A 12,790-nucleotide genomic window follows, 5' to 3' on the forward strand; every position below is an offset into this window, starting at 1 on the left:
CATTTAATTTTCTATTAAGCTGCCTAAATCACTGTCTACGCGTTAAAATCCAGACCACACTTCTAAAATGACCAAATCGGTATACCTATCCAGCGTAGATCTTTTAAGATCAGGCTGGCTCAGGCTCAGGTTTTTATTTTACTGATATATTCGAAAATAATCGCTAATCCAATAGCTTCCATACATCAGAAGATTTGGCCTGGCTATATGGCCTGCGGACTTTTGACTGCGGATAAAAACTTTGCTTTTGTAGGGCAGACCAAGCTAACACTAATGTCAAATTTTATGTATTAATCCTAAATGATTGTTAATAAAAAATCCTACTTTATCACTATAACACTCTATAATTAAAATACAGACATTTCAAGATAGGCAAATCTTCTTATTATTTATTATACATATAGTCGTTTTCAAACGATATCTTATCGCTTTTAATAATATTTATGAATATTTTCTTTAAACCAGCTATTCGTTTAATTTGATTTTTAGTGGTTATCTTCAGCAGTAGATAGTAGATACAATGTCTTCTCTAATTCGTTTAAGTACTGTTTCGGATAAAGAAATTGTAAAGTTACTCGAGTCCATAGATTATATTATTTTCGGTATTGATGGTGAGTAAAAAATATATTTTCATATTATATAACTTTGTTCAATTTTGTAGAGTAGAAACAAATTATTTAATATTTTGAATTTTTTTTTCTTGACTTTACCTAACGCTGTTAAATCTGATAGAATGTTGAGGAAAGTACCCTCTAATGTCTGATAGACGTATACTTATAGTATATTATCACCATCTTTAAGGTGTTCTCCTCACACACAAAACACTGATCCTAGGAGCAGACAAATGCGTAGCCAAGCTACGGAAATTGGGTAAAAAGGTCGGATTTGTCACCAACAATCCGGCTTCCCCCATGCACGCCCTGTCCCACCATTTGAGGCATTTCGATGCTAGCGAAGAAGAAATAACGATGCCGAATGCCGCCATGATTTCCTATTTGCAAAACATTGGATTTGACAGGGATATTTATGTGGTTGGTGGAAAACTGTTGAAAAATATGTTGAAGAAGGCTGGATATAACGTTCTAGAGTATAAGGTAAATTCTGGGTTATCAAAATTAAGGTAATTTAATTGATTGTAAAGAAATTTAAAAAAAATCATTCACAAACCGTGTAATAAATGGCTACTTGTTTCTCTTAACTAAGTATTTATATCAGGATAACACGGGAAACGTCTTAGTAAAAAAGAGTTTGTTACATATTTAGTTAAGTTACATATTCTATTTTATATAGATATCTTTATTTTTTCTTTATTCGAAATTAACTACACCCACCGCACCGGCACGAAAAACGGGCACCCTAAAATTTTCATGTATTTTAAAGTTTTATATATTGTGTTCTAGTGGTTCTAGTTCTAGTTATTTGACTTTGAAATTTTTGAAAATGTTGATATTTTGGTGCAAGTTTGAAACACCCTGTAGAATACGTTAACAGAGCAAGGAACTTAAAAATCATTTTATCATCTAAGTGTATCTTTTCTGGGTAGTTTGTTTTTTAGGGTCCCGTACCCAAAGGGTAAAAACGGGAACCCTATTACTAAGACTTCGCTGTCCGTCTGTCCGTCCGTCTGTCACAAAGGTCTATCTTATGAACCGTTATAGCTAGACAGTTGAAATTTTCACAGATAATGTATCTATGTTGCCGCTATAAGAACAAATACTAAAAACAGAATTAAATAAATGTTTATAAATAAAAAAGTACTTTCACTAAACATTATCTTTTAAGCAAGAATTTTACACAGAATCTTTCAAGTCCTCGGTGGCCACCTGGTTAAGGCCCTAGGACTTTACGTTGCTATGACGTTGGAGCCGTAGTAAGGCAGGTTCGAATCCTAGTCACGGCGAGTTTTTTTTAATCGTTTTTTTTTAATTTTTACATATTTATGTTTACTTTTACATATTTATTATTGATTAATACAATTTTTAGTAATGTGTTTCTTAATTTTTTTAATTACTTATACGCGCATTCAAAATTTCAGCTAAATCGGAAAAAAGTTTATAATAATATAGTGTCTAAGGTTGTATAGATAATGAATGGTACGGAACCCTTCGTGCGCGAGTCCGACTCGCACTTGGCCAATTTTTATTATTCATCTCAATAGCTTTATTTTTTTTGGAAATATTCGCTTTTGAAGAAGACTCTAACATTTTTCGTATATTTTACATTAAAACCATGCCTTTGCTTTTGGCCCTAGTCAACACACCTCTAAAATAGTGTTTCTGATTTATGTAATGTCACTGTCTGTTGGGCAGTTACTCTAGCAGATATGGTTTTAAGTGTAAAATTTCTACCGTTATCAATTAAAGCAGCAATAGCCGAACTTAAAACCATCTCTACTAGAGCAAAGGTCGATAAACATTAATAATATGATTTTTCAATGAGAGTGATATTACAAAACAATAAACACTATTTTATAAGTGTGTTTATGAGGACCCACAATCAATGCTAAAGTTGCTGTAAATCGTTATTGACTTATTCAAAAGCGAATATCTCCAATAAAAATAAAGAGATTGAGATGAATCAAAAACAAACTATGTACCTAGATGATAAAATTATATTTAAATTCCTTGCTTGGTTAACATATTCCACAGGGTGTTTCAAACTTTCACCAAAATATGAACATTTTGTTTTCCCTCGTATAATTGACAGATGGAAACTTTCATTTTTACTTTTAGAAAGAGGTACTAAAAGTCAAATAATTTAGCTACAAATATGGTGCCCGTTTTTCGTGCCGGTGAGTGTATTTATAGCTTATAGGGCTCGAACACAGACGACCAGGTCGCAATGGTTTCAAGCAGTTCTACCTCTAAAACCATTAAATCAAAATGATATAGCCATAGATTTAATAAGAACAGATATCACATTGTGCATTTTAACCCGATCAAACAATCGGAGGTTGACTAATGGTATACTGTAAAAACCAACTGAAATAGAGAAGGCGACATTGCCACATCTCAAATTTGCGTCTATCTACTTAGTTTGACTTTGCAAAAAAGGTGACTTCACTAAAACCTTCATGACGGATATCAATCTTTGTTCAATTTCTTAATTAAATTAATAGTTTATTTTTAAAGAAGCATGTAATAATATGGTTATTAACCAGAGGATATATGCGTTTGAAAGATCATTTGAATCTGTTTCGATTTATTTTAAAAAATAGGTTGTCGTATCGTGTTTACTGTTTAATGTGCTGAAACGTCTAGAACTATTGGCAACGTCGCTGCTAGTCTTCCAGAATGAAATGAGCCGTCCGTCCCACCACCCCTCGTGACGGCCCTTGGTCCGTTGTAGCGGACTACCAGGTACTACGTTTAGCTTACGGTGTGTTTGAAGTCGGAATCAAGTCCGAAGTGAACTTTCAGTGGTTTTCAGTAGTTTTGTTTTTGTTTAACGTACTTTTGAATCTGCGAATTTTCAATATGGTAGGACAGTGTCAAATGTGTGGAAAAATAAGCTCAAATTACCCGAATTTGTCTTTTACAGGTTGTCTTTTACATTGTTTCCGCCGTAATCGTACATAGGCGTCCCACAAGGGAGCCTCTCACAATTAAAATAATTTCTAATTATATTTGTTGAATTTTAATCTATTAAAACAAGAACGTAGTAGCCGGTAATTGAATGTACAATTCGTCTTGATACTACCTAACTGTTGTAGATCATAACAAATTTGAATATAAACGTTGCATTTGAAACTTTATTATATATAATAACCCTTATAATACATGCCTTATTTTGTGTCCAAGGATCCAAATAAGAAATAAAATATCAGGTGTTCCATAAGAAAAAATATAATTTTGGTGTAAATCTTAGTTCTGACATATCCTGTACATTACAAAACCAGAAAGAGACATTTTTTTAAATTGCGTCATATTTTTGATCATTATATACGATATTTTATTGCTTTATTAGGTATATCTTATATCTGCCCCTTCGGTCTTGCTTAGACAAGTTTTACCACCGTACAATACAAATGCCTCTTCCTAGAGTTATTTGTACGGTGTGTTTACCTTTTTAGAATGGGACGAAAAACGTAAGTTAAACGGGAAGTTCTAAATAATGTTGCCTATTCTAAACAAGAAAAATTTATTTATAAGTTTTATAACACCTCTAATTAAATTTGGATGAAAATAAATATTTCTGTTTGCTGTAGGTAATTTTCCCAGAGATTAAACGGGAGTTCTAAGTTCTTCTTCTCTCTCAACAAAAAATGATCCTAAAGTCAAAAAAAATCAAAAGGACAAGTTTCAGGCATCCGCGTCCGCTTCTCGCAAAAACAAAAATTTTGTTTTTTAGGAAGCATCGCGCTGAACATCTAGGTGCGTGGCGAGGTGAGGCTCCAGTATGTTTTGACGCATAAATTTGTACATGTTTGATTCAGCATCGCCGGATGGCGAGGTGAATGATGCGCATCGCATCGAGATGAAATGCCCGCACTATGTTTGTACGATAGTCGCGATGCATCCTACGCGCACTTACTCGCCGTTTTAAAACAGTGCGCCAAACCTATGATTACAAAAATGTCTAAAATGTGCTTTACCATTGACTCCAAATTCATAAAAAAAAATGCTGTAAAAGTCACCAACCACAATTCAATATAGAACAGTTTCGGAAGCCTGAGTCACCCTGTAAATATTCAAAAGTAACTGAAAGTTTATATAGATGACTAAAGTTTAAATTGAATATCGACGTTGAGCGATTTTCGAAAACTACCTACAAACGTTTCAACATAAGTATATGTGGGATATTAATGATATTATTATATTAGACCTTATAACAAAACTGATCTAACGAAAGTGTTAATGTAGTATATTAATAAAAGTAAAAATTTTAAAAATTACTTTACTTTTACTTTACTAATTAAATATCGTTCCAAAAAACGATACGCCACTGGCCATTAGAACAATCCAAATGCGCCTAGTTGCCGGGGTCGGAAATTTTAGACTTCTCTGTCTCTTCTGTCCTTGTTTGACACATTGGAATGTTTGATACACTACCAACGAGTATTTATGAATGAGATGTTCGGTCTATCTTTATAATGTCTTTGGATATAGCGCACACTAACGTCCTGGCCGTCCGTTGGTCGTTGCGACCAGAAGACTGCACGGAAATATTATTATTTTCTGCCGCTTGTTGCCGGTTTTCTTCCAAATTAATAATTTTTCAGATGAAATCCCTCAAAATCAACGCACAATATTTGATTTTCTATAAGATATAGTGTTTTAGTGTAGTTTTTGCACACGTGCAGAAAATCCAAAGAAATAGTATACAGACTGGATCAAAGGGAAACTTAAATCTAGTCCCTTTTTTTATCAAGGGTCGATTCTAGTAAAAATTCAAAACATTTTTATATGACATACCTACTCATTTATTGTTGGTATGATACCTGTTATTATACCTTCGAGTTTCGATGTTAAAAAAATAAAAAAAAAAAATATTTAAAGTTTTTCTACAACCACTTGTTTTTTTTATTAAATTAGTTTTTTTAGAGGACAACTGTATTTTAAATATTATATTTAATTTAACGTTTTTCAAACAGGGTTCATTAGACTATATTTCTACTAGGTACATTATTTAAAAAAAAAATTAAGAGTAAAAGTAACTTAAACATTCATAAAAATAGAAGTAATTACCTGTTGTAGATTCTCAGTAAAAATAAAAAAGAGGAATTTATATTGTAAACATTGAAATAACTGGAAGCTAAACTTTCTACCTGCTTATATTTAGAGCCAGTGTATGACGAGCTTTTTTTACGATGACCCTAATATGTTTACTTCTAAAGTCGATAAGAGCCATTAGTAGAAGTCCATATCAGTAGAAAAAAGAAACAGAATATCTCCCTTTTTGTCGGTCGTGCGTACACAATGCTTTTTGTTCGGCCAATTTGTTCTGCTTGTTCGTGCGCGCTCGGTTCGTTCGGGCTAAAATGCTGAAGTTTGGACGCACCTTTAGGAACAATACTGTTTTTGTCCTTTATTGATATAATGCTGAAAATCACTCTACACATATTAAATTACATAGACGTAGGATGTAGAATATTCTATTATGAAACGACTGATGAAATAGCAGGCATCGCGGATATGAAAAACATGGAAATAACGGAGTTGGAGATTTTACTTACTCCATTTACCACACCTGTATTTATTAACGAAAAATTCAAGAATATTTTAAATGCATTATTTAATATTAGAACATTTAATAAGCTCATGAACAGCAACTTCGATTTTTAGTTAACTCGGATATTTTAACATTTCTGAAACAATATTTTCTAATTGGTAAAACGTAAAAAATGGTTAGATCTGACAACTCTGTTGAAACTGGTCGTTCATCTGGCCGCAGCTATAAACGCAATGCATCCGGCCAGCCGACGGCCAGGTCGTTGCGACCTGGTCGTCAGTGAGTTCGAGCCCTAAGATGAAAATATAGCAATTAGTGTTTTATTTTGCTGTTGGCTGCTAAGCACCAAAGGTAACAACCTACAACTTTACTATTACTGGTATAAGATACCTTACGAGCTACTTTGTAGAGAAAATGTGCCAAACAAATTAAATTATGTTGGACAAATTACATTATGTTGAGTATATTCTTTAGATTTAGGATAAGCAAGTTTTTAATATCACTGCCTTGATACCGTGTTTAAATTAAATTATGTTGGATATATTCTTTTGTTTTTGGAATCTTTCTCAAGTATTTTGTAAACTTATTGGTATAAGGATTTATATTGGCTTAATAGGATTATGTGGACCAACATGGTTGCCAACATCCATACAGGATAGGCACTGAAAGAAGAAGAAGATTGGTATAAGCAGGTTTTTAAAACTTATTGCCGAGAGGTGTCTTACTCGGGTAAAAAATGTACACGTACTGCCAAAATATCCTTCCACTGCTAAGCGACTGCCAATGACTATGAAGAAGACTGCCTATGACTGCCATGTAATTATTATAGGCGACTGCCATAAGACTGCCAATGACTACCAGCGACTGCTAAGAAAATGTACATGTAATTCCAATAGTGAGACACCCCTCGCTTTTTGCTAAGCTCTGTTCAGAATGAGTCCTTTTCTAGTTCATCGCAGTCAATTGTCAAATCAAGTACTTCCTGTCTATTCTTTTCTTCTGGACAATATATTCTTTTTAGTTTTGCCGATGTTTATATTCAATTCATACTGCTATAAATACTAAAATGTTCAACAAAGATATCCATTATATTCTTTCCACTTACTGATATTTATTACATTGATTTTTTTTTTTACTTTGAATAGAGGCATTTTATTTCAGATGGAATCAAGAACGGTAAACTTATAGGATTGCTCATCCTCATAAGACGTACGTTCGCCTCTTCCCGCGCTTCAACTGACTGTTGTGACGTCATTGTAGCCCTTGTCAAAGCCTTCGTGGCCTTTTTATCATAGTGTGTATTATTAGTTGCCTATGGTAAACTTATAAAAATAACAGCTGAGAAATTTTGAGTTAATTATTTTGTCAATTTTAAATGTGAAAAAGGTGTCTTTAAAGTTTTTAGAGCTGTAGAGTGTATAAATACGTTCATTTTGTGTTGTGGATTGTGACAAAGTGCATACTAAGTGCCCACGATTTTGTTTATTAATTATTTTAAAGCAAAATATGGAAGTACTCTAAAAAGAATGCTTTCAAAAGGTGATGCTGGGAACTGCTGTTCTTAAAAATGCATTATCCGAGTATTTAATACGATTTATACAGTTAATTTTCTATACTGCATACATATAAGGTGTTTAAATATATAAACTAAATAATGAACGTTTTGCATTCGGCAACCAATAATGCACGTGTGTGTATTATTGGTTGCCGGATAAGGACTAATAATCATGACAAGGGCTACAATGACGTCACAAAGCGAGTAGTTTTCGCATGCACCTGGCGGACACTTTTGGCTGAATGAGCAGTCCTATTAGGTTAACTGTTCTTGAGATGGAATAATATAAGTGACAGAGATGAATTGAAACAATTTATTGTTAATTTGAAATAAATATAATATTTTTTAGGATATTCATGACATTCCTTTAGAAGAAAGTATGGATGCCGTCAAACACCTGTCAGGAAAGACCTTAGATATTTGTAAAAATGTAGGAGCGGTTATATTATGCAATGATGTAAACTTTTGTTTACCCGCTGCTCAAGTAGCTATCACTATTTTGCAAAATAACGACGATGTAATTCTGTTAAGTGGAATGTCTGACGATGTGGCTCCTTTAACTGACACCTTTAGAATTATTGGTGAGTTTTAGGCATTGAATAAAAAGATTAAGGAAGGAGTATAATGCTATCCATATATTTATGCATGGTAGACGGAGGTGGGGATCTAGGGTGGGGAGATCCTTGACAGTTCTGTTTGACGATTCATTTGACACATTTGAATTTGATCTAAAATTTTGTGGTTTTGTCTGTCTTTACTGAGCTTATTTTATGTTATTTATAATTTATTCTACAACTGGTAATTGTTTAGAGGTAGTAAATCTGGAAGGAATTTCTGTCAGAACTGAAAAATAACAGTGACACTATTGTGATTTATCGAAAAAGACTGTAAAATAGTTTCTTGTCTAGCGTGCGGTAGATCTAGCTCAAAAATCGAGGGAAATAATGGAATAACATTTCTATACTATATAATATACATCCGTGTAGTCAACCGATCATTTGTATTGTTGAATCGAAATTCACTTAAAATTAATTAATTATATATTTTACTAAACAAACAAGAACAAGACACTACATACCAAAAAAATATAAAAAAGAACTAATTTTTACTTTCAAGCTTTATGAAACTACCCGCATTTATGATTATATTTATCAATATAACTTATGTACAAATATAAATTTGTAATATTCCATAGGAATAAATAAAACATCATAGGTAAATAAAACAAACTATTTTATTAAAGGTTGATTAATTAACTTTAATCTTAATTTTTTTAAACCAGTACCTTTTGACATTATTTTTCTGCAGTACTAAAATCCATTATTTACCTATCGTGTGATGTCGATATTTTACAGCTACTCCAGTTTTTAGTATGTGTTTAGTTTGATCCTTCTACCATATATGAGATGCACTTATCTACGACGAGATGGTATACAAACTTTAACGATGGCAACTTCATTGGTGTATAAGACTTTCTGCCTGGGTAGCGAGTATTAACCATAAACTGTGCTCTGGGTCTACAGTTAATTTTCACTGATTTTTCCTCCACTTGACTTCAAAAGACACAAAACACACGTAATAATACGAATCAAAATGCATCATCTTCCAAAACGCAGGGTATTTAACAAAAGTTGACACAAAATTATAACCTATAATTTGGCAAGACTTTGACAAGCGTCAAAAATGACAAAAATCTAAAGGCGAATTCATACGCATCGGCGTCCGTTTATCGTTCATCGTTCCGCCAAACCAATGAAATTGAAATACGATCTGTCATTTTTTAAATAAACCAATAAAACTGGTTAAAAACAACAAGACACGACGCATGACGGATTTATATTTAAACCCATCCATAGATAACTTAAAAATTATTAGAAACTTTTTTTAGTAAAATAAATAGATTGGTATGGGACGTCATCTGCTTTTCTTCTGTCATCGTCTGTCGAAATCTTACCTGAGAAAAAAAACAGAGTATATATAATATACATCCGTGTAGTCAACCGATCATTTGTATTGTTGAATCGAAATTCACTTAAAATTAATTAATTATATATTTTTTCTTACATTTTCGCTTTTTACTACGTACTACTTGTCAAAGATAAATTAGATACGTCAACTTGCCTTACCTGCTTCAGTAGCGTATCGGATGTTTGTGTTATTAAATTAATATAAATAATTATTATTAAACTTATCTATTTTTCTTAGAATTATATGTTTTTATAACAATTTTAATAACTACCAACATTTATTGACCACTTAAAATAAAACAACAAATTATAGAGTCTACCTTACATCATATTTTTAGACGTTTTGAATAAAATTAGAACGGCACTAATAAATCGGAATTAGTCGGTCATTCTTGGTCCCTATACATATAGCGCTCGATCTAAGTTTTTTGATATGCTCCTTATTCCTTAATCTTTTTGTTCTAACAGCGCTTTCAGATGGAGCGGACCGTCCGCGACTTCGAGCAAGTACTATGATTTTATATGAACAATTTCACATGGGTCGCGTATGCTCCGTCCGGATGATTTCGACCGACAGCTATCTTGAAAAAACACGCGGACACTCCGCTCCATCTGAAAGCGCTGTAAGATTTTAGGTCTCAAACCGATAGAAAATTTTTTTTTTAATATTTGTTATTTCTTTAACTCTCATTGTTTTCTAAAGTATTCCTGGGTAGAATAAAGAAATTTAAAACTTAGTCATAAGCTTTTTAACATACAAACATGATTTGTAATTATTATATTTCTTAGGACCTAAGTTTTATATCGAAGGCATTGAAAGATGGACGAATAGAAAATGCATTAAAATTGCGAAACCTGGAACTGTGTTAAAAGAATTGCTAATTTCTAAACATGAAATTGTGGATCCTAGTAGAGTTTTATTTGTTGGAGATAGGTGAGTCACTTACTTTTAGAATTCTTCAATTTTTTACTTTTATGCTACTTTATACAATAGTGTAACTGGATAAAGATCAGAGAGTAGTAGAGGAGCAGATAGTTAGTAGACTTTATAGACTGAAGTTTTTGAAATTTGAATATACCGCGTGGAAATTGAAAATCGGACAATTTGGTGAAGGAATCTTATAAATAGTTAGTTTGTTGTGTGTTATAAGTTAGTAATTGTGTATAAAGTGAGAAAATAAATTCGTTAAGTATTTTATCGTGAGTTTAAAATAGTGGACCCACGGAATCCGTAACAATATGCTATAGTTATGAAAAATATTGCGTCAGTATTGCATAAAAAACTGAAGAATAACAGCGCTTTCAGATGGAGCGGACCGTCCGCGCTCCATGAGTTTATATGAACAATTTCACATGGATCGCGTATGCTCCGTCCGGATGTTGTTCATATAAACCAAATACGTTTAAAATGAAATTTTAAACGTATTTGATATAAACTCATGGTACTTGCTCGAAGTCGGGTACGGTCCGCGCGGACGGTCCACTCCATCTGAAAGCGCTGTAACTTATTCAGATATACCGGGTGCGTCTCAAAAGTGGCTCACCCCTATAACTTCTTTATTTTTTCAGATTAAAAAACGAAATTTGGTATTTTAGCATATGACATATATTAGGATTGATTGACGTATTAAATTATTTTTGTCACTTCCTGTTTCTCCTGAATTTACTCCAAATTTTGATTTTAAATGGTATCTTCGGTGTTTTTTACTTTATTCGATAGAAAATGACATTCTGAATAGAATGACATATCATATGTACACACTTTTGACATTTTCGCATATATGGTTTATTTGAAATTGTAACATGTAACCAAATTATTTAAAAAAAATGCTTTTTCCAAATATGCTAATGAACCACTCTTGTTCCATTTGAAAGAATTGAGATATTATGATTAAAAATACGATTTGGCCATCTTTTAACTGACCAGGATAAGACACGAAAAACATTAGACAATCAAATCTACCTTTTCCAAGGTTCCTTTATTAAAAATTAGTGTTAATAGTAATTTAAAATACAATATTTTTTTAAACCAAAATGTCAAGAATTAGAATGCTCAGAGTGTCATTTTCTATCGGATAAAGTAAAAATATACCGAGGGTGCCATCTAAAAATCAAAAATGTTGTAGTAAAACTTCCAGTGAATTTCCGGTGAAACAGGAAGTGACCAAAAACAATTAAATACGTCAATCAATACTAATTTATGTCATATACTAACATACCAAATTTCGTTTTTTTATCTGATAAAATAAAGAAGTTATATGGGTGAGCCACTCTTGAGACGCGCCCGGTATTTGTCAATATTTTTTTTAAATTTTATCTTTGCTTTGTTTTCCAGCGTCCCCATCGACATTGCATTTGGAACACATTGTGGATTTAAAACTTTATTAGTACTATCTGGAATTACAGAAAAGCACGAAGTTGAGGAATGGAGTTTTGCTGAAGAATTTAAACCCGATTTTATAATACAAGATTTAGGAAGCCTGTTTGAAAAAATTAAACACATTTGATTTATTGAATGCAATAAAAATTGGTTATTTGAATATGTATGGATGAACACTTATAAGGATATCAAATAGAAAACAAAATAATTTTTTATTTTTAGTAGATAATATTTTAGACTACATCGAGTTTTATATATTTCATCGACTGAACATTTTTTTTTCTTTTTGTACTATCTAGGAATGCTTATATATATTTTTTAAATATTTGTACTTGAACATTTAAACTGACTACTTTTATATTTGTCTAAAATATATGAATCTACAACAATACACCAAAACACTTTTTCTTTTGCACTGGACGCGCGTTTCGCGAACTATGTTAGCAGATGATTAAAACTGTTAATAAAAGTTTTAATAATCTTTTCGTTTAATCATAGTATTGTAGTATAACTACCCAGGGTGGTTCAACAGTTGAAAAGGTAATATTTTGGCCAACTGTATAACAAGAATTGAAGGGAACTTACGTTGTGTTAAAAATATTTTTTATTGTGAGTCCCTGGGATGCACCCGACAGAAGCAATTTTTTGGGAAATTTGAGTAGAATAGGTTTTGTAAATGAAACGATAATTTGTAAATAGCCCTACTTATTTTATTAA

At 32.3% G+C, this 12,790-nt stretch overlaps 1 protein-coding gene across 1 annotated transcript; it reads left to right on the top strand.

Moving 5' to 3' along the window:
* Positions 1-489: 489 nt before the first annotated feature.
* On the top strand, positions 490-12,463 carry LOC115876922 (glycerol-3-phosphate phosphatase-like). Its single transcript, XM_030892970.1, has 5 exons — positions 490-611; positions 802-1,094; positions 8,076-8,307; positions 10,483-10,627; positions 12,029-12,463. The coding sequence occupies exons 1-5, from the start codon at positions 521-523 to the stop codon at positions 12,198-12,200; spliced, it is 933 nt and encodes a 310-aa protein (XP_030748830.1). The 5' UTR covers positions 490-520; the 3' UTR covers positions 12,201-12,463.
* Positions 12,464-12,790: the final 327 nt, after the last annotated feature.

This window comes from Sitophilus oryzae, unplaced genomic scaffold (genome assembly GCF_002938485.1).
Source record: "Sitophilus oryzae breed Bouriz unplaced genomic scaffold, Soryzae_2.0 scaffold_1440_pilon_pilon, whole genome shotgun sequence".
NCBI lineage: Eukaryota > Metazoa > Arthropoda > Insecta > Coleoptera > Curculionidae > Sitophilus > Sitophilus oryzae.

Coding starts and splice junctions, on each gene's coding strand:
- LOC115876922 (XM_030892970.1), top strand. CDS start 521: ATGTCTTCTCTAATTCGTTTAAGTACTGTTTCGGATAAAGAAATTGTA. Junction 612..801: donor TATTATTTTCGGTATTGATG/GTGAGTAAAAAA, acceptor ACCATCTTTAAG/GTGTTCTCCTCACACACAAA. Junction 1,095..8,075: donor ATAACGTTCTAGAGTATAAG/GTAAATTCTGGG, acceptor AATATTTTTTAG/GATATTCATGACATTCCTTT.